Below are 26,767 nucleotides of genomic sequence, written 5' to 3'. Positions count from 1 at the left end.
CGCTGCCGGCCCCTGCCTTTTTCATTTTCCTTTTTCATCCTCCCACACACAGCCCAGCCCAGCCCAGCCCGGTCGATCTACGCGTCTACCGGCTGACATGCCTGTCTGGAATGTGCTGCTTCAGCCCTTTTTCTCCATCAATGATTGCACTGCAACGCCGCTTACCTACGCATGGTTACTACTGACTCGACAGCAAATACGCGGAAGTCGAGACCTTTGACGGTTTGGGTTGGGTTTGAATCCCGTCATAGCCACGACAGCGGCTTGCCTACTGTGGGGTTCAGCTGTTCAACATCCACGAGAGCTCGGGTGAAGGGTGAGCAGCTATTTGCAGCCATGACGTTTTGAGTTGTTTTGGCTTAGCCTTCTCAACCATCAAAAGCTCAAGACAGGGCATACGGCGGGAGTGATCACCGTTATATCTCTGCGTGGGGTCTCTTTCACCGAAGGTTAATGAGATTTTCTTGTTTCAACGTGTCCTTTGCGAAGAATCCCAGTCGTTCTAGTTTTCTGCGCAACGGGGACTTGGTTGTGTGCTTGGAAAGCGAAGTGCGAAGGCCTCTAGGGGTTTAGATCGGCACACCACCGAATCCAGATCCTATCACATTTAGATCCGACGAGTCGCTTAGCAATCCACCTAGCAAACTCGGTCTCGCTCGCAATCTTATCTGCCACTGATTGGCCTGCGGTTGAAGACCATGCCGCGCTTGGGGTATCGCAAGTCCCGCACCGGATGCGCGAGGTGTAAGCAAAGACGGGTCAAGGTATCACAACATCAATTCGTTACACACTTTGCTGCTGGTTAGTTGAGGATAGCCATACTGACGCAGTGAGACACAGTGTGATGAGGAGGTACCCTGTTCCGCCTGTATAAGACATGGAGTCAGATGCAGCCTCATTAAGACCCCGCCGAGATCCGGCCCAGCTACCTCTAGCAACGGCAACTCGCCCGAACAGATGTTTACCTCAGGCGAGGGCCGGAGCAATGTGAGTAGACCCTAAATAAAGCGTTATCTCGCCGCAACACGTGCTCATTATCTATAGTCCTGGGTGAGCGTCTCGAGTGATCCAGCGCCTTCTGCCTCACGTTCACTACGCAACATTGCCCCAGCCCTCACCCCAGCGTCTGTATTAGGCGCGAGCCATACTTCTCCCCGTCACAACCTCACGCCGCCAGCCGTGAATCTCGATCCACTGCTGTTCTTTGCGGATGTGGCGCGGGATCTTGGTACGGCAACGACCAGCACCTGGGTAACCGATTTGGAGTTGATGCATCACTGGACAGTCTCTACCTACCGCACGCTGCCGCGAGCCAATGAAGTCTTCACAATATGGCAGACTGAGATTCCCAAAATGTCCCTGAAGTATACGTATCTACTACACCAAATCCTCGCCATCGCCGCGTATCACCTGGCCGTGCTCGAACCAGACAAACGCGCCATGTACCTTATGCAAGCCTCTAACCACCAAGATCACGCGGCTAAAGGCCTGCGATGTGCGCTACCCTCGATTGATGACGAGACTTGCCATCCGCTCTTTGCGGCGTCATCTTTGCTCATGATCAGCGCCTTCGCCCGCTTCTCCGTCCACCGCAGGGAAGACAGCATGTACGTCATCGACGACCTGATCGAAGTATTCATCTTCATCCGGGGCATGGGCTCAATCCTCGACAACTGGGATGACAAGATCAAAGTCGGTTGTCTGGGCCGACTGCTGCGTCTCCCCAACTACGCCAACACAAGCCCCTTGCTCACAGAGATCAACGAGCGTCTGGAAATGTTCGCGCTGCCCGAAGATATGAATATGCACGCGAGGTTTCTATGTCAAAATACCATCACCAGTCTGCGCAAGTGTTGTAACAGCTCGCTCGCCTCCACCAGCATCCCCAAAGTTAGAGTCTGCATGGCCTGGCCCACTGGCCTCGACGACGAATTCATGAATCTCATTCGGAAACGTCATCCCGTGGCATTGATCATACTCTCGTATTACTGCGTAATTCTGCACTCCTCCGGGGCAAAGAACTGGTTCTTCAAGGACTGGGGCGATCATGTGTTGCGGGAGATTAACAGCGTCGTTGGCGCCGATTGGGCGAGCCATATGGAGTGGCATATGAAGTGTCTAGAGGCCGACTCGGCATTCTCAGGTGCTGAATAGTTCAAACCCTAAGTCTCTGTGACAAGCTTTCTTGCTAACGTCTGACAAGGTGACGTCGGCGAGCTGATCAGAAAAACGGATATGTGTGAGATTTAGCCTTGGAAGCGATTGAGCGGGGGGTGGATATCCACATGTGTGTATATCTACGAGTCTGTATATTTACCGGCCTACACATATATTCGTCCAGTTATTACCAGCAACCCGTTGGTTGTTCGAAGCTGTTATTTGAATTGGAACCCTGGGATGGTTTGTTGCTCTTGCTCCGACAATGCCACTACATGTCAGAATGCCGATTCTAGTATTGGACTGTATCGGTGACATCCTGCTAAGAGTCTACAACGTGAAGTCTAGCGGGGACATGAATGAGCGGTACTTGGCCCAAAATTGCGTTTCCGTTCGTATGCATTTCACCCCCATGAGCTTATCGTTGCTGTCAGGTTCAAATCTCTCCGGATTCCCAGTCTTCAAGCATGTAGGGTGGGGCAGATGGATGCAGATTTACGAAGGCCTAGTTCGCTCTCAGCCCGCGGATATACCCCCACCCCCACCTCGGCCCCCCATTCACTACATGAACCCTGGGCCGGCAGGACCTCCATTCTTCAGGGGAAGAGGAAGCTGTTCTGCAACCACTGGTCATGCACGGATTGTAGGTAAGACTTCTACAAATGGTTATGGAAGCCCTGCGCTGTTGATCATGAAAGACCCCAGGTTGTGGCAATCGGCCAGTCAGCAGAATAGAGGTGTGCTGATTTCAGCCTAGTGGAAGCCTCTATCACGACGGCTACCTGGAGTCGTCTTCAATGAACCTGGTGGGATACAAACTTGGCTGCCCAGGCCTTGTTCTTATAGTTTCTTTGTATTTGTGTGTGCGTCTTCAGTTTTAATACCTGGGTATCAACAACGGCCTTCTCTAAAAGTCTCGAGGATTGAAGAAAACACACACATTCTCAAGCAGGGCGTCGCGGGTTTTGGAATCAACGTAGGCAATTTCAGGGTGCCAATCCTAGCAATATGTTTCTGCTATGTTGGAAAAAAGCGAGACCGAGATATCCACCCACACACAAAGCGTGGATCTCCGCCCATGTGCCAGGGTTTGTCTGGCTCTAATTATGCACTAATACACGATTGCATAGTGCAGCTTTGGGGCTAGTACGCATTAGCTCGGTAAGATGATGCCTAAGCTTCAATGTTGATCAAATGAGATTTAATATCTGCACCTGGTAAGTTAGTATATCCGCCATACATTCCAGTTTGGGCATTTCGTTACTCTATACGGTCTGCTGACGTTGGGCAGCCCTATGATCTTCAACGATCGCCCACGACACGAAAACAGGCCCTCCGTCTCGGAATGTCGGTCTACGACGACCAGACAGAAGTCAATATCTACCACCAGCTCCCACAAATCCTCACCATGTTCCAGACCAACCCTTCATCATGCACGAGATGTGCCACTCAGAGAGGTAACCGGACGCCGCCATGAACTGCGCTGTTAACTTCATGGCCACCCGGAAGACGTGGCCTGGCCGCCCAGATGATGCCCTGGACATTCCCTCACAAGTAAACCACATTTTCAAGGTCGGGTGTCTTGAGGCGCGCACTGCCGAAGCTTCTAAATCATTGAATTTGTTGACCACGCGTAGAGAAAAATGGCAACCCAGGAAATCTTCGGGAAACCCAAAGCCATGTTAGAACGGCTTCTCGAGGCTTCTCGATGCCAAGCACAACCAAGCTCGGAAACCGTTTCGCTACTATCCACACGATAAAAAATTGCGACGTCGAATCGTGGGTGGGGTGGTCTTTCATGTGTACATAGTTGATTTTTCCGAAACCGCTTGCAGTCCAGTGATGGACGTAGACTTGCGAATAACACCGTGAAGTTGGAACTCAGCCCCGATTGATTCCACGGGGGTTTGTGGCAGGGCGGCGAAGTACTCACGGTCTTCCGCTTTAGAACATGGGGGAGTTTGACAGCTTTCCGGAGGAGACGTTGGGGCTCCATCTGACGATTCTAGGTGAACACGACACAGCTTGGAGTCCCAATTTAGAAGTCGTCCCTGTTGTATTATCCATGTCGGCCATCACCTGGCGGCTTTCCGACGAAAGATACCTAGAACAATTCGCGCTACCCAACTTCCACACTATACCCGCGACATTACCATCGCGGCGCCAACCTAATTCACGAACCACGACTCCACAATCTATGAAAGTTTATGAAGATTGCGACATATTCAGCCGCTCCCCCCCCCCTGCCTCAAGATTGTCCGGGGCAGCGGCGTAACATCGATCCGTTGTTCTCAGCCGCGACAGCTCGACATTCGTTTCTGGCCAACATGACGGGCCAAGGATGCGTTTTGCGCCGAGATATCTGGAACATTGTCGCGACGGCGACCAATTTTTCCGACAGGAACAAGGGACAATATTTCGAGGTAGAGGTTTCTGAGATGGTGAAGGGCAGCGTCCACTTACACAGGTGATGCGATTGTCAATGCTAATTCCTGCCCTCATGGCGGACAATATCTGATCCGGAGAGGGTCTCGTGACGGGTGGAAACATGGGTCAATTACAACGCCAAGGGTTCTTGTTAACAGCCAGACTGCATAGATCAAACTGTGTTTACTTTTTCTCCTTCTCAAGGAAAAGCCAAGAGTTCGTGACTACTTCATCACGTCTATCGTTTTAAATATGGACCCGATACCATAATTCACGGGCGGGCATCCAGCCACACATCATATGCATCAAGCAATTTGGTCCTTTTGCTTGGCCCAGAAGAACACACCGATTTTCGTGACTTGGAACTTTGTGGATATGCCATGCAGCGAATCATGCTCGTGTGAAAGTCCCGCACCAAGATACGAGAGTGGAACTTTTGGGGCTTGGTGTACAATGGCGTCCAACTGGAAGAAGCACTGGCCGTCCCGGTCAAGCGCTTCTCTTCCCCGTCACCAATATTAAAGGCTTAGCCATATTTCCCCTTTCTTAGTCTAAATGGAACCCACTTTGGTCCTTCACTATGACATATACTGTTACAGTACAGCTAAACGCGTATATGCTAAAGCAATTCTTTCATGCCAGATTCCATGCCAGATTCCATAGCCCCTAAGCCATGACTCCGATTGCTAATTTCGTTATCGGTCCCCATCACCATTCATCAAGTAAGGGGAACTACCGGGCCAATTGAGCTATGAACCGAGCTTGCCGTCTGAAACTGTAAGACACTAATATCAATGAATCGAACTGCCAAGAAGATCACACGGGTCGATCTATATTGAGACACACTGCATGCTTTGAATTTAGCCGTTATATAACGTCTTTGTACTTTTCTGTTGCTGCTATGAGAAGAAAAGTATTATAGACTTAATGGTGTATCACGTAGCAGCGGTATATCCTGTACACTCGCCTTCTGCCATCGAACTACACAAGGCACCCGAACACCAACACGACCGCTCCGATTTTCCGTTGCTTTCATCCTCCCCTAATTTACTTAACATATTGTGATGTTTTCTACCCAGACGCCCTTCTGGGCGGCACTGGTCTTAACTATATTTTCTCGATATGATTTCGTGTTGGCTGGCCAACAATTGGACGGAAACGACATAGCTGCACCAGTTCACCGTCGAGACCTGTCACTCGCTGACGTCACTCTCTGCGCCGTGAATACATCAACATCATCGCCTCTCCTATTCAATGGCTCCCTCGACGATGCACTCGCACAGGTCGACAATGTCGGCGCCGTCGGACAGTCCGTCGGCTTGGGAGTGGGAGCGGGACTAGCTACAACTCTGTCTATCTTGTCAACGGATCAAGCCAGGGCGATCTCTGAGACCACTGCCGATGGTCTGGATATTGCCAATAACACCTTCAACACGCTGGCAGAGAGCCTGGGGGTGGGCTTGGCGGCATATCTGGCCCAGGCGGTCCAAAACTCTCCAACGAACCTCTCACAAGAAGTCGTCGATGGTGGCAGAGGATTGGGTTCAGGAATGGCGACGGGAATACAGCGAGGCTTCAACGCCAACTCAAATACGTCAATCTCCACTTCGACAACAGGCGTGGAGGGTTTCGCCGAGTCTGGAGCATCTGCGTTTGCTGAATATTTTATTCGAGCCTCGGTGGCACAAGGGGTGTTCGCCAATAACTCCCTATCGAGTTTTCTTGCGAGCAACACGAGTCTCGACATGTCCAAGATCACAAAGGGGTTTATGGTTGGCTTCTTGCAGGGTATACAAGACGGGGTGGACACTGTCGGCGGTGTCCCTGGTCTGCTCGACGGCACCGCTTTTGATGTCGACACGAGCCAGCACACGCTGACGGCAACAGAAGTCAGCTTTGACGACTCTGTCAGGGGAGGCGCTTTCGGATTCGCTCAGGGGCTAGGAGAAAAAGGGTTTCTGATGGGACTTTTCCTGCTCAACTCATCGCTGTCGACGAATCCTACGACGAATACGACGGTAGCAAGCTCTGAAAAACTCAAGAGTCGAGGTGCTATATCGGACGATGGCCTAGAATCAGTACCAGCAATCAGACATTCCCTACAAGCACGGAGCGCCAGTGCTCTTAACTACACGCCTGAGGCCATCAACTCATTCCTCCAGAGCGCCGTGGACACCCTCGGTGAACAAGGCACCGGAAGCCTCCTCGTGGCTCTACAAAACCTCCAGGGCAAGGGGCTCCTCGCCGCCGACTCGCAGACATTGAACCTCACGGGCAGAGCAGTCGCGAGCATCATGGGAAACTCGTCCGCCACCGTGACCAACGGGAAAAACACATACTCGATAAACTTGCAGCGGCAGGAGACAGAAATCAACGGGCAGGCATCCGACGTGTTCATGAGGAATCTCGTTATCCACAGTAAGTAACATTCACGAGCATGATAAAATTCCGACGGCTAACATCTGAAACCCAAGTGCTCGTCACAGCTCTAGCTTTCTTCTTCATCTTCCCCATCGGCATGGCCTTCAAGAGCTACCGCCACCTTGCAGTCACTGCACAGAAACCAGAGAAGTTTGTTAAAGCGCCGCTGGCTCAACACATCGTCTTGTACGGCCTCTTCATACCTACCGCCGCCGCTGGTCTGTTCTTTGGATTTCAGGTACCCGGTACTGCGGGTCATTTTACTGGAAGTCATGGGGTATGGAAATCCCACCGCAAAAACTAGAAGCGCAAAAGTAACTGACCCGATTGACACATAGATCCTTGGTCTTATCGCAATTATCCTCATGGTCCCCATGGCCGCGCTCCACTGGGGCGAAGTCAAGTTCGCCACGGCGCTTGAGTTGGACCCATCGCTTAAAACAACATGGCCCGTGAAAATTGCCGCAATCCTCAAGAATGCCGTTTTCGGTCTGGGAATAACAGCAGGTCTCGGTGGATTCAATGACCTGCAGACCATCCTGCTCGGGTTGACGCAGAGCATAGGGATGGCCAACTCTGTTGTCATTGGGTTCGTCTTGGCGGGAATCATGAATATTGCCATGGGTATTGGTATTGCAGATTCTCTGATTAGCAAGAAGAAGAAGGTGAAGAAAAACAAGAATGGGCCCGTTGATGAGGTGCCACTGACGACTTTTGCGACCTATCAGCCTTCACAACAGGTGTACAACGAGGGTTATCCAGTCGAGGATAATAATTATAGACCTAGTCACATGGTGTAATCCATGGTCAGAAAATAGATATAATTTAAGGGACTTACGACGATTATCTGCCTCTGCCCGATATAGTGTCCGAGCTGGCTTGTAGTTGTTTCTTTGCTAGGTAATTCTCTTAAATCCCGCAGAATCACTTTCACGGAGCATACGACGCGACATGCATCACTTGAGTAAATTGGCACGATATTAGTTTCGCGACTGTCCATCCACTACAACACATACCTAAAATCCGGGTGCCTATCCCCCTTCTTCCCCGCCTCGATCTCCTTCACCCTATCCTCAACACTCATCCCATCCTTCCTCTGATTAATCCCCCTCAACGTACTGAACATAACACAGTACCCACAAGCCGCCACCATGATAGCGGCCAACGACACCGCATGTCCAATCGTATACCTCCCATCCTTGGCCGTAATCCTATAGATTTGGCCCGCCATAATCCCCGCGCTATTCCCCACCGTCTGCTGCACCCCAATCGCGGTAGCCCTCTTGAAGTACCCGGCATTCGAGTTAGACACCCACGTCACGTTCAGACCGACTACGCAGTAGATCCCCGTCGCTGTGACGAATGTGGCGAAGTATAGCACTGCGGTCGATTCCATGTTGACTCCCAGCATGAGCGCGTATCCTACTGCGGTGACCAGCGCCATGGGGACCATGAACACGGCTCGTCGGTTAAAGCGGTCCGCGAGGAAGGAGACGAAGATGTACACCATGCTAGCCCAGATGTAGACGGGCACGGTTAGTAATTGGGTCGTTAAGCTGCTGAACCCGAAGCCCTTGATGATAACGGGCAGAAAAGTACCAAATCCGAAGGAACACGTGTTTGCACAGAACTGGCACGCGGCCGATAGCCATACTTTGGGATCGGCGAAGGCGAGTTTCACCTCGGCCTTGTCGAAGAACACCGTTTCGGATTCTGGGCCGCCGGTTTGCAGGGCGGTTTGGGCGTTGCGGAGGCGGAGGAGGGATTTGTCCTGGGAGTTGAGCCACCAGGCTGTTTCGAAGGAGTCAGGCAGCATGAAGAGGGCGGTGAGACCGACGGCCATGCTGATTATGCCTTCGACCTGTGCATTTGGGGTTTAGCATAGTGGAGAGGTTCGTGTGGTATTGATGGAGTTAGCCTTACGAGGAACAACCACCTCCACCCCGCCAGTCCTCGAGCCCCATGGAGTGATGTTAGTCCATATGCGAGCAGCCCACCAAACGCTCCTGAAAGTGCCGCCGCGACGAAAAGGTATGAAATCCGCTTCGCCTGTTCCTCTTTCTTGTAGAACGTCGACAAGTAAAGAGTCAAACAGGGGAACAATCCACTCTCAAATGCACCGAGAAGCAGTCGAGTGGCCAACAGGCCCGCATAGTTGGTTATGAAGGCGCTACCGATGATGATGGCGGACCAGGAAACGATGAAGAATGGGATCAGACGACTCGGTCGGGCCTTTTTGAGCACCAGAGATGCCGGGATCTCGAAAGCGATGTACGTGACGTAGAAGACGGTCACGGCTACATTGAGCCGGTTGCCGATGAGGTCCAGGTCGTCGGTCATGCCGGCGATGGCGGCATTTCCTATTTGGGGGTTTAGTGACTTGTTTGTTTTGGCAGTAATATGTAGGAGGAACTCACCGATATTGCTGCGGTCAAGGTATGCGACTAGAAAGAACAGCACCATCATCGGCGCGAGGAACAGGTCGAGTTTCCGGAGCAGCCGTTTCTCAGCTGCCGGATCCACGGAGAGGTCGGCGGCGGAAGGCTCCGCGGAGTAGGGTTCGACGTCATTGTCCGGGGTGCTCTTTACGTCGAGTGACGTCTTTGCGGCGGACATGGCGGTCTTTTCGAACGAAGAAAGCAAGCAACGGTTTTGTGATCGATCAACATGTGTGCCGCTGATCTGGTGAACCGAATCGCCGAATTACAACATCCTGTTGCCTCTTATATCATGTCGGCAGCTCTTATCTCATAGAGCTGCACTTTGCCATGGGTTGCCCATGCTTATCGTCGATCAGTTGGAGATGGATGAGGAACATGTTGCAGGGGTGCGTGTCTATCTGCCTCCGCTTACAAACTGTCGTCTGTGTTCAGCTTCCTCCCGATGGACCGTTGGAATTGGTGCGTATCAATTGGAGAACGATGTAGTTACGCCAATAAAGACTCCTTACGACCCCAGCCGCCCACCATTTCCGTGTTATTCTGTCACTAAGACCAGGACCACGTAAACCTTGTCCCTCGGTTCTGTACATCCTCGGCGAACGGCATGGGCCAATGTGCTTGGCTGTCGCTCATTACGACTTTCACGTCATGTCTAATCACACATCGAGCGAGCTGACAATAACAATTGACTCACTACGTACACCGGTTCGGAGGGAGTGCTATCGGCCCACTATTTCCACTTTTTGATTCAATGTCGACTGTCGCGATGCCGGCGTTTCGGAGCCGGCCTCAAAACCGGACCGAAAGTACGACGCGCCGTAGCATCCCGCAGCGTTTTCCGAAGGAATGAAGCAGTATAGCAGTGAAATTTGTGGAAAACTTTTCGACCAAGTTTTCGTTTAGGCAATGAGCTTGGTACAGCAATATCCATCAGCATCCGTACGGAATGAACACGGTTAAAACAGCTGTGCATTTAGCTTATGAAGTACTACCATGTCAGACTTGATCACTACTTGGGATGCAAGAGGAAGTGGTGTGTGACCACTGGTAAAGTTGCAAGGTTGCTTGAGCAGTAAAAAACATCCAGATCGATGCGGGTATAAATACAAATTGGTATCTCTAAATCTGCGCTGAAGCCATACTTCGACTCCTGACACAAACGACAAAAAGCAGCAGCTGAAAGTGAACTCGCATTAGATTTAACTTCTATCTGGAACAAGAAAAATCACAAAGTAACTATTGCTCGCCCGCCTCAGACCGAACAGTCGTGAGGCGGTTAAGCTGGTCATTCAGCTCCGCCGGGGCAACCCTCTGGTGCGGGTTCGGATGCGCAGCCGAGCCATCGTAACTGTTAGCTCGGCTCACATTGCGGCTAGCTTGCCGACTGGAGGCTTTCTTAGCACCCATATACGAGCTTCGTCGTGATGTTGGGCCAATGTGGGCCGACGGTTCTCGGTGGAGCGACTCGCCTGGTTTCTCCGGGTTGACACCGTGAGCGAGGCTCTGAGCGAACGGAGAGTTGGCTCGCAGGATGGGGCCCTTCCAGTAGATGACGTAAACGGCGGTAACGAGGACCGCGGAGATGCAAAAGAGGATGGTAGAGGCGTACGGGAGGTTCATTCCTTTCTCGGCACCGATGTTAGTGTAGAATGGTGTGGCGGGAACCGTCAGGACACCGGCCAGGAAATCGCGCGCCCAACCGTTTCCACCAGTTGCCGAAGCAGAGTATGGACCGTAAGCACAGATCATGTAGTCGATAGTAGCCATGTAGATAGAATAGTTTGCGATACCAATAATCGCAGACGCCACCATAGTGCCGATCCAGTGGAGTGGCGGCCCTGTGCTAGTCCACGCAAAGATGATCAAGCCGATGGGCAGACAAGGCACAAGCACCAAAAGCAAATCCATTCGCGACTCGTATTGAACCTTCTCGTCTTCGGGTCGCTTCTTGCGCTGGGCGATATTTCGCTTGATGGCAGGAATGAACATCAACCACGCGATTACATAGCCAATTCCAATAGGAATGAAGGACAAGCCAATCTGCGACGGGGTGAAGTCGTATTGCTTGTAGACCAAAGCGAAAGACTGAATCATCATGAATATGAGAGCATCGGAGAACCCAGAGAGAAGAGAAAGCCAGAGTACGATGGGTTCTGTGATAAACATTCGGAAGGGTCGCGCCCAGGTGTGAAGCAACTCCTTCATAGTAAGACGTTCCCAGAGGGGATCAACTTCATCAGGTCCCCAGACATCCTCGCCAAGCTTCCTGCGTTGCTTCGCGATCCTGGTCAACACTACCGTTTCTCGCGTCTCGGGAACGGTTACGAAATGAAGCACCTGGACGAAAACACCAAAGATGAGCTGGATCCAGATGGTCCACTGCCACGCCAGGTACTGTTCACAGAACCCTCCGACGATGGGGCCCAGGATGGAGCCACCGACGGAGGAGAACACAATGTATGCGACGGGGAGTTGTTGGTGATCCGAGTCGAACATATCGGCAATCATACCGAGCGTGACGCTGCCGCCGGCGGAAGAAAGACCACCGAGAGCTCGCCCCATCAGAAGAACACCAAAGTTCGGGGCCAAGGCAACGGGCAGAGTGAAGACATTGACGAGGAACAACGACGCCTGCAAAACAGGCTTTCGGCCTATCTCTTCAGACCATGGCGCCCATAATTCACAGCCGAAAGCGTACAGAACCAGAAAAATCGCAGCGCCAACACGAGCAGCCTGTTCGCTCACACCGAACTTGTCCGAAATGCCACCAAGACCGTTGGAGTAGAGAGATGTGTTGAAGTTCATCGACACTTGCACAAGGAAGATAACGCTGAGAATCCACCACTTCTTGAACTCCGAGTACGTAAAGGGGAGCTGGTCCTCGCACTCCTCAGGGGTGAGGACTCGCTTTCCAGTTTTTTTGTCCACATTGGGGCTGTGGCCATGGACGGTTCCGTTTCCAACTACATCATTGGTATTAGGCCGTTGAGGTGGCGTTTCGAGAGCCGAGTTGCCCGACTTTTCGTTATGATCCATGTTTGCGAATCAGTTTCGGAGGTAGGGAGAGAAGTATGTGGGATGGACGATGAACAGATTTCAGCAGTGGAAAAACCTTGCTACTTATATAGAGATCGAGCCGAGGAGAGTTGCCTCGCGGGTTGGTTTGGTCTTGCAGCTGCCCTGGTCAGCCCGAACGAGTAAGGCGTGCCTTGCTGACGGTGAGTTTGAGGTAACCAGGCGTCGCGTTGTGTCGTGGGTTTAAGCATGACTACGGAACCGGGGATTGCTCCAACTTAAATACACCTGCGGGTTCGCGAGTGCCGTCGAAACTGGCAAAGAACTGATCAGCGATTCACCTGGAGAACTGGGAAACGCATGGAGATGTGTACGGGGAAACCCCAGTCTCCATACTGAGGACAGGGTAAATACAACTTCGCGCTATGCGCCCCGGTAGCATGTCCCGGATCACGATACGTCTTGATGACGACATGGTAAGCTGCAACAGACAGCAAAACACCGAGGCTCCGTCCGTTTATCCCGGGGTTTCTTTGGTAGCACCTGTTCTTTTCAGCCGCGGCCAAGCCTCGAACTGGTTGTACTCCATTGAGGAGTCATGCTGCAAAGCAGTTTCGAACATTGTGCAGCGGTGAACCCGTCCGCCACTTCATGTCATACAGTCTGGAGATACCATCGAGGACGGTCATCCCACCACGCGGGTAGCTACGTCATGGTGGGCCATGTCGAGTTGCGGACCGATTATTTTAGCAATTATGGCGTAAACGCTGTGCGCGACATCTCGACCAGTCGAAGCTGCGCCATACATCTGCACGATCAACATCGTGGCAATCTGAAGCGACTTCGCCGCGAATTCAAAGCAACAAGCTTTTCAACGTGGGGATTAGCCATGGGGAGAGCATCGACTTTGAAGCACTTGAGACTCAATTATCTTATCGCCGCGCGCTCTTATCGTCTTTAGCTTCGTCCATGGCACCATGGCACCACCTGAAGCTTTGGTACAACATCGACCCACTTTCGAATTACCCCGGGGGCAGGAGCTTACCAATGACCCCAGCTTCGTTCCGACTCTTCTAAGCGACCATGCACGCGCCCGTGGGTTGAGACGGTACCGGGATGTGCCCTGGGCTGGCCTGAGTAAGCTTTCATCGCGGACAAGCCGCTGTTGTTCTCACTGTGCGAAGCATTTTGGCCCAACTATGAAAGAGATGAAGTTGTGGTCGGCGAGATGCGGCGACAAATCAAGCAATTGCCAAGCGCCTCGTGCGAATTCCGAGAACCGCTTGCAGGGGTTGCCCGATCTGTCCAGCAACGGTTGTGGCGTCTCTTGGCAGCCAGGATTGAGGGAATCCTTTGGAGGATTTGGGCGACAATGACAGGTACATTCAGGTTTTCCAACATCTGGGAGCATCAGTCGTTGTGACGTAGTCTAAGCTGCGGCATCTTGAAGTGCGATGCTGAGGTGACCAGCATTATGAATCGCCGTCATCTGCAAAGCCTTTGCGATAATAGCATGGTATCTTATCCATGGGGTCGTTTCCACCGTCGCTGCTGGCGAGAGGGTGTCGAACGTCTCCATGGTGCCAAGCTAGGCAACCCGAAGCGCAGGCCCATCTCTCTCATATAAGTATCCACCAAAGCCCGAGATCGACCAAGCCATAACTCTGTAGAACATTCGAGTTTTGTAATCCGTGGGAAAGACCTTGTTTCGCGTGGTGTGACGGCAATTTTCTCGGTGCAATTTCCATGCCATGTTGCGTCTGATGGGTCTGTCTTCTATATTGACGTGGTATTTGGGAAGGTCAATCCGCAAATGGGTTCAACTTCAGGTCTTCAAAGACGGAACAGCCTTTGAACTTCGATAACTCGAATATTGAAACCACACGTCAGACTCGTTTGCTTTGGTACGTTGAGAGACGCTGCGCCCTCGGGACAGGATGGGTATTCGATGGCTGCAGATGCATTCTAGCCGTTGCCATGCAGGTTCTTTGCTACATGGCCTAGCTCACGCTTGGGACGGATGGCTCGCAGCAGCAAAATTCCACCTTTGGCATGAGTAGACCACATCAACTGTTTTATGTTTCGAATAAACAAACCTGTATCAATGTCTGACCTGATTAAAGACTATGGTGGCTGCCAAATGCAACTGACTTATCATTCGGGGCCGTAAAGCCACGTCCACGAAGTCCGCAATCGGCCGGCACGCAATCGCCGATCCGATCAGCGTGAAGATATGCTATCCAGTATCACTCAGCGGTCGACTCCGATGCGGCGCTTTATAGTACCTAAGTTATTTCAAGTTTGACAGCTCCAGGAGATTTACAAAGTGGATCGGTATTAATCAGTTTTTTGAGGTGCTAGAATTGGTAATCGAATACAAATCACCCGCACGGCAATCCAAGTCTCTTCACTCGAGCACAGCTCCGAATCAAATCATCATGGTGCATGCAGTATGTGCCTCGCCTCGAGTTAGCTACAACTCGTCTTACTAAAACCTACCCAGAAATGGGGACGTCTGGTGCGCTTTATAGCCCGGGAAGATGGAAAGGAGCACTTCGGAGAGCCACAAGATGCGGACCTCGACAGTAAGTCCTGCAAAAGCCCGTCTTCCAAGAGGCCCATATTAACCCTTCTCTAGTTGGAGACGCCTTGGCACAGTCGATACCAGTCTCTGTACGAGAACTCTCAGCGACATCAGCGCTGGATCTTGACGCGCAGCCCACCTCACGTACCCTGACGATCCAGAGCCTCCTGCCACCTCTCTCAAAGAGCGAGGTGGGAACAATTCGCTGCGTCGGGCTCAATTACCGCAACCACGCCAAAGAGATGAACCTGGCGCTGCCAGACCACCCAACTCTCTTCTTCAAGCCTTCCACGTGTCTCAATGCGCCCAACGGGCCCCTTGTCATTCCTCACCAAGCAACGGATGGACAAGCTGACTATGAAGCCGAGCTAGCCGTCGTCATCGGCAAAACGGCGCGAAACGTGGCTGCCGATGAAGCTCTGATGTATGTCCTAGGGTACATGTGTTCCAACGACGTGTCGGCGCGGAAGCACCAGTTCAACGGAGCACAATGGGGCTTCGGAAAGGGGTTTGATGGGTTTGCGCCCATGGGGCCGTGTCTGGTGTCAACCCAGCGCATACCAGACCCCAGTGTGATCGCTTTGAAGACCGTGTTGAACGGGGAAATCATGCAGCAGGGTCGAGCGGATGACATGATTTTCTCAGTTGCAGAGATCATCGCGTATCTTTCGCAGGGGACGACGCTGGAGGCCGGCACGGTGATCATGACGGGGACGCCGCATGGTATTGGGGTCAGCAAGAATCCTCCGGTATATTTGAAGCCCGAAGATGATGTCCGGATCGTTATGAGTCATGGATTGGGGAGTTTGGTTAATAAGGTTGAATACGAGGAGGCTCCGAGGAAATTGTAGGATGGCAATCAGAAAGAATCTTGTAATTCGTTGGGAATGCTTAGATAAGAGCTTTCTGCGAAACAAAGACAAACAAACAAGCCCTGAGCCTGATCAACAGCTTCAAACTATGTCAGAGGTGGTACCTACGCTAACCACTACTTAGTTCCAGACCAACAACACTAGCCTAGCTTTCTTTCCTTACCATAATACACTTCATTTCTATTGTGTGTCCCTCAACAAACTACGTCTTTCGGAGCCCTTGCCTTTGTCTTGTTCATCTCAGACCCGTCTCGTGTGCTCGGTCAGGTCCCCAATTCCAGATCACATTGCTACATACTTACCTGAACCAACCAATGAATATAACATGGTCAAACGCTAGACGCCTGTGTAAAGCTCACACCGATTCATTTCGTGGAGTCAACCGTACTCGCAGCCCCCTATTATACGCCATTGCCCCAGAAACGAGCTTCATATCGAACCACCGGACAATCTGCACATCATAACTAACCCTCATCCAGTTCATCCCACAATCGTATTAACCTCTCTGAGGAATGAATTCTGCATGTCTATAGCTGTAATATCCTGCCCCAAACAAACCCTCGGTCCAATGCCAAAAACAAAATGACTCGCCTCCATCTCTGCCGCTTTAGCAGCTCTATACTCAATCCACCGCTCCGGTAGGTACGCCTCCGGGTCCGGGCCGTTTATCTACGCATCTCGTTGCACGATAGACGCATTACTCGTGACTTCTATCTCGGCTGTTGCGGACAAATCTCCGTGGATGCAACACGGTGTTGAACCACTGGGGGTCGAGAGATGTGTAGTATAGATCAACGGAGTCGAGATTCAAGCTTACTCGGGGTTGCATCTTGGTATCTTTGTAGTAAGCGGGGTAGAGACACGACATCAAGTCTAATTGTGTTTCCGGGGAGGCTTCGGCTGAAGACGCACCAAATCTTGCATACATGCTCTCAGTCCCGTCAAATCTGCCAGATCATATCGCAACAGCTATGACTGGTGGGAAAGGTGCTCGACTGCATGCAGTATGACCTAGGCCAAGAAGCACCATGCTACTCTAGTCCCAGGCCATATGAAATCGGCATTCCGGTAAATCGGAACAATCGGATAATGTCTGTCCATATTCGGGGATCCATCCATGCTTGGGAGGCAAGACGTTCCCAGTGTTTATATTCACCTTGACAATCGAATGATCTACTCACTGCTATCACAGAAGTGTTTAATAAGTCTACGTATTTGTAGCGACCCAGTCCTTGTCAGCAATACCAGCAGGCTGAGCTCGATAAGCTACTTGGGATTGGAGGAGGCTGGGATCTGGAAAACAAGCCGTGGCGCAAGGATTGTTAGAGATGTTACCAGCCAATCGGAAAGTTCTGAACCGTAGTGCTGGTGTCAGCTTGCTGATGCGGCATAGAAAATCTTGTCACGTGTTTCTACTTAAGTAAGATGCTAATGACAATGGTGGTACAAATAAAGTCTAAACAGAGAAAAGAAAGCATTTGTAAAATGGCGAGAAAGCAAAGAAACCGTCAAGGCCTGCAGAAACACAGCCAGAGACACGCGCATCGTCCTGCCTACCATACTAGGGCTCCACGAGACGGAAGAACGTTATATAACGGCAGATCAACTGGCGCGCGGAAGTTTTAAATTGAGAGGTTGAGAGGTTCTTCCCAGACCCGTGTATAGATCTATCGGACCTCGATCGCGGCCTATTATAGACGAGACCAGAGCTGAACGTCCCTAGGGAGGTGACCACAATGGATATCGAGTCTATCATCAAAGGAACGGCTGCTTGGAAGGCTCCCGGCGACGACCTGATCCCCACTGGCCTGCTAACGGCCTGCGGTGAACCCCTATGGGAGATCCTAGCGGATCTGGCAACAGCTAGCTTTAGGCTGGGGTACTACCCGGAGCGCTTCCGCTCAGCGAGGGTGGTTGTTATCCCTAAGCCTAATAAAATGACAGCTCAGAAGCAGACCCCTGGCGGCTGGCGCCCCATTGCCCTGCTTAGCACGGTAGGGAAGGTAATAGAGACGGCGATGAGCCAGCGTATTACCAAAGTAGCTGAGGCGGCCGGCCTACTACCAAACGGCCAAATGGGTAACCGCGCTGGGAGGTCCACCGAACTGGCAATACGTATAGTTGAGGACGTGGTCTATACGGCGTGGAGACGCGGGGGCTTCGCCTTGGGGACGCCACAGTGTCGCCGGTAGTCTCAGCGAGGTTCCTAGGAGTCTGGTTCGACCGCAAACTGACGTGGCACGCCCATGTTGAGCGTGTTAAAACAAAAATGGCAACTCAAAAGCTGGCCCTGACAAATCTAGTCAATATGTCGTGGGGCTGCGATCTTATACGGGCGAGGCTGTTATATACGGTGGTTATCCGTAGCGCGATCGCCTTCGGGGCGACTGCGTGGTATACTATAAGTGAGGAACCGGCAGGGCCAGCTAAGAGCCTGATGGGGATATAGAACGAGTGCCTCCGGGTAGTCTGTAGCGCCCACAAAGCGACGCCGGTTCGCCACCTGGAAGCAGAAGCAGCAATCCCGCCACTAGACCTCTATCTTAGTGCCCGGGCTGCTAAGTTTGAAGAACGGCTACGGCTTAGCGGGAAGAGAAATCTGCTTCGCAGCGCGAGCGCTAAAGCGTCACATATACTCCGGCAGGATAGGCCGGCGAAGAGGAAGCAGGCGTCGCAGCTACTCCGACCGGCAGGGTACACTATGGAAAAGGAGGCCCGGGGCTCCGAGTGGATGAGTGAGGAAAAGGAGGTCCCGGCTGCCCTCCTCGGCCACTGGAGGAAGAGATGGCTCACCGGAGCAGAGCATCACGATCGCCAGCGACGCGCTATCGCTGAGGAACCGGAGGGCCCTTCGATGCAGATACCGAAAGGGGGCAAGTATTTCGGCCTGAACCGACTGGAGGCGTCTACGCTGTGCCAGATCAGGACGGAAAAAATAGGACTAGCAGCCTTCTTATTCAAGACAGGGGCTTTTGGCGTGTACTCGCCGCTATGCCGCTGTGGCGATGCCCCTGAGACGGCAGAACACGTAATCCTCTTTTGCGGGCTGTTGGAAGGACCGAGGGAACGATTACGGGCCGCCATCGCACCACGGCCACTATACTCTCGCAGAGACCTCGCAACGGCAACAGGAGAACCAGTAGTTAGTGGGACTATTGTAAGATGGCTGCTAGGGACGGGTCGGACAGCTTCAAGGCCCAGATAGCATCGATCTTCTCAGGGGGGACTTTGTTGGTAGGTTGAGAACCAACGTAGTATGGTAGTGAACGCAACGCAGTCGCCAATAGGGCGAACCGACGACGCAGCGTATGTATTTAGTCCAGCCATTAGGGCACGGTTTGACATACGGGAGTACTAGTAGAGGTACCGGGGGCTTCGAGCCTACGGCGTATTTAATAATAATAATAATAATAAATTGAGAGACTATTCAAGTAGGTCTTGAGTGGAAGAACTTTTAGCTGGGCATCCCCAACACGAACTAGTCTGGGTTGGGAAAAAGGACTAGTATTGGCAAAACGGGCCAAGGTGATAAATAACGATGCATACAGTGATCCTGGCAGCTTTTGGCTGACCATTGAGCCTCGTCAACACTAACCTAGAAAACATCACTTCGGAACAACCAAAATTATTCACCCACGAGGCTTCACCGCCATAGCATCGCAGGAAACGTAGTACTTGGTCGCCTGTCATATCATCACGATGCGGATGAAAAGGTTGCCGCCCCATACATAGGTGGGACTCTCGAGATTCCAAAAGCGTTTTACTTCCTCGCCACTATACCGGAATCATGATCACCCAGCAGCCATGCAACATCGATGTGTTAACACCGAGTTTCTGCAAAGGCGGCCTGTCATCCTTTCTCTCGATTGTCCTGAAAGACTGCAAAAGGCGGAATGTGACGAGAGCTAACTGCGTCAATGCAAACTGCTGCCCAATGCCTATGACACGGTCCGTCAGACAGATGTGATGAACAAGTGTAATGGGCTTGACGCATCCGCCAAAGGCCATTTGTTATGGAAGAACTCACAAATACGTGGGCCTGCATTGAACGGAACATATTCATGAGTGACCCGTAGGTCTTCCCATCTCTCCGGTCGAAACTCGGCGGCATCGCTACCGTAGATATCCTCGCGTCGCTGCATAGTCCAGGGTTGGTACCGGCATTTAGTACCCTTGGGGGCAAAAACGGGCGATTTACCGTCAGGGCCACCTCCTGTGGGGAGAACCGTGTCTCGAACAGCCTCGCGAGCGTTGGTCGCTACCGGCGGGTTGAGACGGAGCGCCTCCTTGACCGCCAAGTTGAGGTATTTCATGTTCCTCAGCTGCTCCCATGAAGGATCAGCTACGCCCAGATCTTGGATTTCCTCTTGGATTTTACCGACGGCCTCTGGATGTCGCGAAAGCTCGAAGAAAAGATATGTAAGGACGCTGGTTGTTGTATCACGTCCCGCGACAAATATACTGAGAATCTGGTCCCGGATCACGTTGTCCGGCTCTCCAGATTTGATGAGCTCTTCTAGGAAGACGTACTTGTTCTTATCGTCGGCCAAAGCACTCTTGCTGCCCTTGGATTTGACCTCAGCGATATACTTGGCGATGTAACTTGTCATGAAATGCGTGTACTCCTTTAACTCCGCATCGGGTAGAAGTTGTGTCATCCAACCGAGGCGTGAACGATACGCGATTTTCTCAATCGATCGATCGAAATAGGTACCGAACTTGAGGGAGGTATCTGGTGCACTACCGAGAATATCGGTAGACTGACCGAACATGAAGTCAGAAATAGTATCGATAGCCAGCATAGCGAACATCGCTTGAAGGTCGAAACGACTGCCGTCCTTTGGGATGTGCGCAATTAATTTAGAAATGTGGCGGTCAATGCATTCCAAGTCTGATATCTGGTTCCTGATGAACGCGGGGCGAAGCATGGCCCGGGAATGCTGCCACTCGGGACCGTTAACGTTGAATATCGAGTGACGGCCTAGCACCGGTAGGAAGCCTTGGATACGCCCTGGAGGAATGGCCCAGTCGTCAAATTTTGTGCTGAGAATGGCCTTCACGTTCTCGGGCTCATCGGTGGTGATGGTGATATCCGTCTCGGGAAACAGTCGATGGCTGAACGTGTGGCCCATGTCCTTGAAAAGCTGCACACGCTGCTGCAGGAGTGTGTTGGCCTTGACGTGTTTCGCCGTATCCAGCAGGTAGCGGATGCCGAAGGGATCATTCGGCCACGTGCGAATAGGCTCACAGCCCAGGGCCACCATCCTCTCGCAGTTGCGCAGCTCTTTCTTGTACCCGCTGATATAGAAGCCCAACGCTGCAAACAACACTATGCACACCCCAAGTTGAGCTGATGGCAGGGACCGAGTTGGCTCTGATATGATGACCGTGACCGCTATGCCCGTTACAACGTAAAATATTGTTGACATGGCCCAATAACGCCACGAGGCCGTCCGCAGCCGCTCGGATGCATCCATGGCGGCGGTGTCTCAATCCGCAAACCAGCACGGCGGGACAGCGCAGCAGCTGTGATGTTGATATGCAATATGGGAAGTTTAGAGATGGACACGCAGGCGGTTGTCTGCAGGGGACGGCTGGTGGTTTGAACATACAGTTCCCCAGAAGATTTCGACATGCAGCTTGTCGTATTTTATTTGAGTTCTACGTGCAATGTTTGCTCTGCTTACTTTGAAATACCTCGGTGATCTGTCCAGACACGAATGCGGGGCGGGGTCGGGAAGAGCTGTAGGATGAGGTACTTACTGCTCCTGCAGGTGCAGCCGACGTGGGCTAATGATCGTAATAAAGGTGGCCACTAGCAAGTTGAGGGAGGGTTGAGGCTGACAAGGTTATGCCCAACGTGTCTAGAGGGGGAAATGATCACTTGGGGCAATTCCGACACACCTTTGACTAGTTGGGCGACAAGAAACCTATTGTTCGGGAGATGCGTCACACAAAACTGAGGCCAAGCCTGAGAATTCAACTGCCAAGTACGCACCAGCTACTTATCGAGTAATGGGGTGCTATTGATCCATTGATAAGTCAGTGAAACAACCTTGTCGTCGTGAGAAGTCGAATACGTTGCTATGATTATAGAGGAATTGAGTAAGATGCAACGGAAAGTATAGGTTTAGCATCAACCATTCGATAACTATCCGATGTATCTTTACATCTGTACAAGGGTGTTTCGCTTCCTAGACAAGTCGCAATCTTATGCACTGCGCAAGGCCCGCTGAGTGGATTATATAACGTGGTTTAACACCGAGTCGCGCACTTTTTACCACGCTATAATTTCAAGTTCAATTAAAAAGCCACAGCAGACTAAAGTTTATTGAAATTTATTCAGAACTATATACATCTGAAAATTATAGTTCGACCTGACAAGTCTTTACATTATGTCCGGTCTTCTTACACTTACTACATCGTCGTACAGTCGACGGACCAGCCTTTTCTTTACCCCCCCTAGAGCGCTTGTCCTCCTTTACCTGGGTCTCCGCGTCCTTCCGGGATAAAATGCCCAGGGCATCCTCGACAGTAAGTGCACCTCCTTGCCGGACACGCGATGTTTTTGCCCTCCGACGCTTGCTTAGTGCCTCATTTGCCTTGCGAAGGGTGGAGCACTCAGCCTTCGAGAGGGTATTCTCATGGGCTAATCGAGTTATGCCCTTCGCAAGGTGGCCAATAGCATCAAAAATTGGGGTCGGAGAGCTTCCCTGATGTCTGGCGATTCGGCGACTGATAAAATCGGACTGCGAGAGAGCCTCTGTCGGGTTATTTGGCGTTTGCGAAACCCAAGGGTCAGCATCTAGAAGAGAGGGGCTAACGGGTGTAGGCGACCGAATCCTAACATCCAGCTTCGAGATAACGGCTTCAGGGTCGTGAGGGACTAGGCCGGCCCCTCGAAACCCTGCCTTGATGTTTTTGTCGGTTATTGCCTTTAAATAAGCCTCCTTAAAGGCGATAAAGAACTCGACCTTAGTAATGTGGTTAATATGGGACTTGATAAATATATCAATCTCTCGACCGTATATACGTTTCAAGACCCCAAAGCACCCGACATCAAGTGGCTGGGTTAGATGAGACGAGTTCGGGGGCAGACTGATAGTAATAATGCCGTTAGACTTGCAATAAGACTCGAAATCGGCCGATGTATGACTCTCATGCCCGTCCAATACTAACAGCCGATACACGCCTCTTTTGGTCGAGATAGTGTGCTTGTTGAAATGTTTGATCCAGTCTAGACCAGTCTCGTTGTTCGTCCACCCGTTTTCGGTCGGTTTGACTACCCAATCGGCTGGTAGGTCCCCCTCAGTATACCAATTAGCAAGGTGATAGTTCCCTTGAATTACCAGAAATGGCGGGATGTCGCGACCCTCCGAATTGACACAGGTAATCGCCGTGGCCCATTCCCGGTTACCTGGCTGGACCTTCTTGCCTCTACCATTACGTTCAGACGAGGTAACGACCATCGAGCGTTGAATAACGCCCATCATAAAGCCCGTTTCGTCGAAGTTCCACATATCGCAGTCCTGGATCTCGTATTTGGCCCTCATATTCGATACAAGCCGGAACCAGTCCTCAATAATCTTTGGATCCTCGCAGAGGGCCCTCTAGATGTCATACGAGCGAGAAAAACGCGTCTGTAACTCTGGGGTTCGCTTTACAAAGCGATGCGCCCAGAGCTTGCCGACGCGTCGGGTACCCCGCGTCGCAAGAATGGAATTGGCCATATCTTCCACACCCTCTAGCCGGGGAGGAAACCCTCTCAAATCTAGGTCAAGTACATGCTGAAAAATAGCTCTTTCCTCTATCTTGGCGAGTAGTGCGCTATTCGGCCAGATTTCGGTACGTGGGGTGCGACCGTGGATTGTGTCACGGAGTGAGGACTCGGGTACACCGTATAGCTTTGCTGCTCGACGTTGGCTCATATTTTTGGTCGATCGGATAGCTTCGATGGCAAGGTTGATTTTGACTTCTTGGGTTTGAACTGACATGGTGTTGTTGTTGAGGAAATAAGTGTTGAAGTCAAAAGGTTGGAAAAGTTGAAAAAGTGCGCGACTCGGTGTTAAACCACGTTACTCCAAAATGAACTGGAATATTTTCAGAGGTATTTCCGTAAGGCGGGCCATGCTGGCGACCGTGGCGAGCTGTCGAGGAGAGTAGCGCTCGGTGACAGACGAGCTGAGGTCAGAACCAGTAAGTAAAGAATGTGTAGGCAATACAAGCAAGAGAGCTGTGTTGGTGATGATGACGATGATGGCACTAACTCTTGAGGCACGCCACAGAATTCGTGGATATTTAAGGGATCAACCGCATGACCCCCTCATCTCAGAAACAGCCACTTATATCAGGTCAATCATACTGTGTCGGCGAACCCACTCGCCATAGTACTAGAGGTTGTTATCCAAAGATCGAAAAATTAGTGTAAACCACGTATCTTGAACATTATAGCAGCAGGTAAGGCGAAAAGGCAAGGCGCCACTGACTGACATAGCTTTGGTTCTAAACTGTTTGGCCCAGAATGGGTAAAATCTCCCTTCTTACAGATGCAGTTGAAACAGTATAATCTATATCCCAAGACAGCTAAATAATCAAGAGTAGACACTATCTTTAAACAGCAATGCAGCTACAATTCGATTGGGCTGTAACCCATACTATCCTTCAAAAGCTCACGTTATCAGCAACGCAACCACTGCAGCTGCAATACGAATCCCGCTGGCTTCTGCACCACCTCGCCTCCATATATCTGTTTCCATTTACACCAGTACATATGGCTTTGTCGACGTCAACGTGAGGAACCAAGAACACGCGGAGAAAAACACAGTAAGACTCTGATCTAGCCAAGTCCAAGCTACAACCTACTCTTTCGTGTCATTTCTACGCTTCTTGCGTGTAAGCAGGAGTAAATGAAGTATCAAGGCATTTAACAGATAGATAGCATGCCAATCTTAAATAATTAGCAAGTCCTCCAGGGACCCACCACTTAACGCATCCTCTGACATGTCGATCCCACAAAACGCCTCGCCTTCCATCAACCCATAAAAATACCCCTCGCCCATCAATTTATACGTCCTTCCCAGACTTTCCTTTTTATTCTCTTCCTGTTGCAAGCGGAGAACATGTGGAACGCCAGATCCTAGAAAACAACAAACCACGTCGCCCACTTCCACGTTCTTCGGCACGATCCCCAAGTATCCACGCTTCGTCAATACGAGCTGCCGGGGTCCGAGGAAGTGCGTGATTTTGTCAATCAGATCATTATCCGTATACTGTATGGGCCTCTCTATTGGAAGACCAACGCGGTAAGCCAGCCAATCAGGGGGATGAATGCGTGTCTCGCTGGTCCGCGGCTCCCAGTAGGGCGGTGGTGGAAGGGTTGCTGGATTATTGAGTTGCTTTCGATAGGCTGAGAATTCGTTGAAGAAGCTATCCACTGCTTGCTTGTTTTGGTGTTCTGGGGAATTGATGTAGATGTCTTTGCCGGTTGTATGCGTTATGGTATCGGCTTCTCTGCCCCGGACTTGGAGGCGGTGGCTACCTTCCTCGCCTAACAGGACCTTGGCGACACACTTCTTATCACGGCCGGCTGAAAGCGGATAGTACGTGGGCTTTGTGCGGTAGTAACCTATCATCCAGGGCTCCATAACTCTTTGGCTCCAATCAGGTACCCACGACGGCAGTCTTGGTTCCGCAGTGTTTGAAGCATCCTGGTCGCTGTGATGCTGAATGCAAGAAAGAAACATCAATCCGGAAGTTGAGAGAATATACTTGGCTGTCTCAACATAGACCTGCGTCACTGACTTGGAGTAATCCGCTCGAAGTTCCTCCGGGACACGTTCCAACATTGGCAAAAGAGCAAATACCTTATCCCTTGAATCAGTCGCTCGACATATTCGCCCCGTCACAAGCAAACGCAGCAAATCTGATTCAGCCCTATAGCTCCTCTGTGAGCAATTTCCAATTACCAACGTTTGCGGCACGGTGTGAGGTAGCGCCACATGATAATTCTCCGTCTCCCCCGCTGGTCTAGCATCAACCCAAATCCTGAACGGCCTGAAAGCGGACCAGGGCACAACGGTCCGCCCACACATAACCACCGCATCCCGCGCCATAAAGGCCTCTTGCAAAACCCAGATCCTCCAGAACCAGGGCCGTTCGTACAAGTTGCAAACGGTATCTTTGATCTTCAGACCAAGAACGAATTCGTACAGGACAGTTTCTTCGCAGTTTTTTAGGTAATGGAGGGCCTGTTCCCCGCTTTCACTGGACTCCCCGATGTCGATCACTACACGATTGGCGGAGGCGTAGATCCGACCCATGACGGCGACTTGGGCGTTGCGCTCGGGGATGTTTTGTTGGTTGATACAGATTGCGTCAATCCAGACTAGACGTTCTTTCTGGGGCTGGCGGAGGCGGCGGAGGATCGATATGCAGTTTTGCGTCACTTGAACGAGTACGCCTCCTGGCTGACAGGTCACGCTGCCGAGTTGGGTAGCATCGCCCCAGGTGTATGAAATGGCCTCGTACTGGGGAGCGGTTTGCAGAGGGGTTGGTATAATGCTGATTTCGATATTGCGTGTGTCATCCTGGCTTGGAATGATTTTTAGGAGTCGAATATGATCTGGTGATTGTAAAGGCTCGTACATGGTCGGATCTGTTCTTCACGGAGGGTAAGAAGGGGGCTGATTGAGGTCGAGTGGTTGCTTGTACAGGAAATTAAACATTTCGAGAGGTTTGATAGGAAATAATGGGTCTCTGCTTAAAGTACTCGGATATTCAGTGTGCGAGCAGCTGAAATTTTGTTCAGCTGAAAGTGCCATGTTGGGTACTGTACCCAGGTGAGTCAGGAT

At 51.4% G+C, this 26,767-nt stretch overlaps 7 protein-coding genes across 7 annotated transcripts; 3 read left to right on the top strand and 4 right to left on the bottom strand.

Moving 5' to 3' along the window:
* The first annotated feature begins 589 nt into the window (after nt 1–589).
* Nucleotides 590–2,288, top strand: BCR38DRAFT_64678 (uncharacterized protein). Its single transcript, XM_040865537.1, has 2 exons — nt 590–987; nt 1,045–2,288. Exons 1-2 carry the CDS (start codon nt 958–960, stop codon nt 2,152–2,154), a joined length of 1,140 nt encoding a protein of 379 aa, XP_040711816.1. The 5' UTR covers nt 590–957; the 3' UTR covers nt 2,155–2,288.
* Nucleotides 2,289–5,648: 3,360 nt separating this feature from the next.
* BCR38DRAFT_488864 (uncharacterized protein) lies at nt 5,649–7,805 on the top strand (the record flags this gene model as incomplete). Its single annotated transcript, XM_040864335.1, has 3 exons — nt 5,649–7,002; nt 7,059–7,282; nt 7,344–7,805. 3 exons carry the CDS (start codon nt 5,649–5,651, stop codon nt 7,803–7,805), a joined length of 2,040 nt encoding a protein of 679 aa, XP_040711815.1.
* Nucleotides 7,806–7,993: 188 nt separating this feature from the next.
* BCR38DRAFT_468409 (major facilitator superfamily transporter) lies at nt 7,994–9,762 on the bottom strand. The gene is made up of 3 exons (XM_040862776.1): nt 9,423–9,762; nt 8,929–9,365; nt 7,994–8,866 (listed from the first exon to the last, which is right to left on the bottom strand). The coding sequence occupies exons 1-3, from the start codon at nt 9,619–9,621 to the stop codon at nt 8,009–8,011; spliced, it is 1,494 nt and encodes a 497-aa protein (XP_040711814.1). The 5' UTR covers nt 9,622–9,762; the 3' UTR covers nt 7,994–8,008.
* Nucleotides 9,763–10,682: 920 nt separating this feature from the next.
* Nucleotides 10,683–12,482, bottom strand: BCR38DRAFT_488862 (putative MFS multidrug transporter; the record flags this gene model as incomplete). Its single annotated transcript, XM_040864334.1, has 1 exon — nt 10,683–12,482. The coding sequence occupies one exon, from the start codon at nt 12,480–12,482 to the stop codon at nt 10,683–10,685; it is 1,800 nt and encodes a 599-aa protein (XP_040711813.1).
* Nucleotides 12,483–14,899: 2,417 nt separating this feature from the next.
* On the top strand, nt 14,900–15,896 carry BCR38DRAFT_488861 (fumarylacetoacetate hydrolase; the record flags this gene model as incomplete). Its single annotated transcript, XM_040864333.1, has 3 exons — nt 14,900–14,911; nt 14,965–15,046; nt 15,100–15,896. 3 exons carry the CDS (start codon nt 14,900–14,902, stop codon nt 15,894–15,896), a joined length of 891 nt encoding a protein of 296 aa, XP_040711812.1.
* Nucleotides 15,897–19,336: 3,440 nt separating this feature from the next.
* Nucleotides 19,337–21,857, bottom strand: BCR38DRAFT_445662 (cytochrome P450). Its single transcript, XM_040861034.1, has 2 exons — nt 19,945–21,857; nt 19,337–19,855 (listed from the first exon to the last, which is right to left on the bottom strand). Exons 1-2 carry the CDS (start codon nt 21,392–21,394, stop codon nt 19,692–19,694), a joined length of 1,614 nt encoding a protein of 537 aa, XP_040711811.1. The 5' UTR covers nt 21,395–21,857; the 3' UTR covers nt 19,337–19,691.
* Nucleotides 21,858–24,628: 2,771 nt separating this feature from the next.
* On the bottom strand, nt 24,629–26,645 carry BCR38DRAFT_445649 (heterokaryon incompatibility protein-domain-containing protein). The gene has a single exon (XM_040861033.1). The coding sequence runs from the start codon at nt 26,561–26,563 to the stop codon at nt 24,866–24,868; it is 1,698 nt and encodes a 565-aa protein (XP_040711810.1). The 5' UTR covers nt 26,564–26,645; the 3' UTR covers nt 24,629–24,865.
* Between the last annotated feature and the right edge of the window lie 122 nt (nt 26,646–26,767).

The sequence above is a fragment of the Pseudomassariella vexata genome, assembly GCF_002105095.1.
Source record: "Pseudomassariella vexata strain CBS 129021 chromosome Unknown BCR38scaffold_14, whole genome shotgun sequence".
Lineage (NCBI taxonomy): Eukaryota > Fungi > Ascomycota > Sordariomycetes > Amphisphaeriales > Pseudomassariaceae > Pseudomassariella > Pseudomassariella vexata.
Note: the sequence above shows the minus strand (reverse complement) of the source record. Positions and strands in the feature narration are given on the sequence as shown.

Bases quoted from the DNA above. Each gene is read 5' to 3' on its own strand.
- BCR38DRAFT_468409 (XM_040862776.1), bottom strand. From the start codon at position 9,621: ATGTCCGCCGCAAAGACGTCACTCGACGTAAAGAGCACCCCGGACAAT. The intron at 9,366-9,422 runs GTGAGTTCCTCC...ACCCCCAAATAG, and splicing joins CCTTGACCGCAGCAATATCG to GAAATGCCGCCATCGCCGGC. The intron at 8,867-8,928 runs GTAAGGCTAACT...CCAAATGCACAG, and splicing joins GGTGGAGGTGGTTGTTCCTC to GTCGAAGGCATAATCAGCAT.
- BCR38DRAFT_445649 (XM_040861033.1), bottom strand. From the start codon at position 26,563: ATGTACGAGCCTTTACAATCACCAGATCATATTCGACTCCTAAAAATC.
- BCR38DRAFT_445662 (XM_040861034.1), bottom strand. From the start codon at position 21,394: ATGGATGCATCCGAGCGGCTGCGGACGGCCTCGTGGCGTTATTGGGCC. The intron at 19,856-19,944 runs GTGAGTTCTTCC...ACCGTGTCATAG, and splicing joins CAATGCAGGCCCACGTATTT to GCATTGGGCAGCAGTTTGCA.
- BCR38DRAFT_64678 (XM_040865537.1), top strand. From the start codon at position 958: ATGTTTACCTCAGGCGAGGGCCGGAGCAAT. The intron at 988-1,044 runs GTGAGTAGACCC...CATTATCTATAG, and splicing joins CAGGCGAGGGCCGGAGCAAT to TCCTGGGTGAGCGTCTCGAG.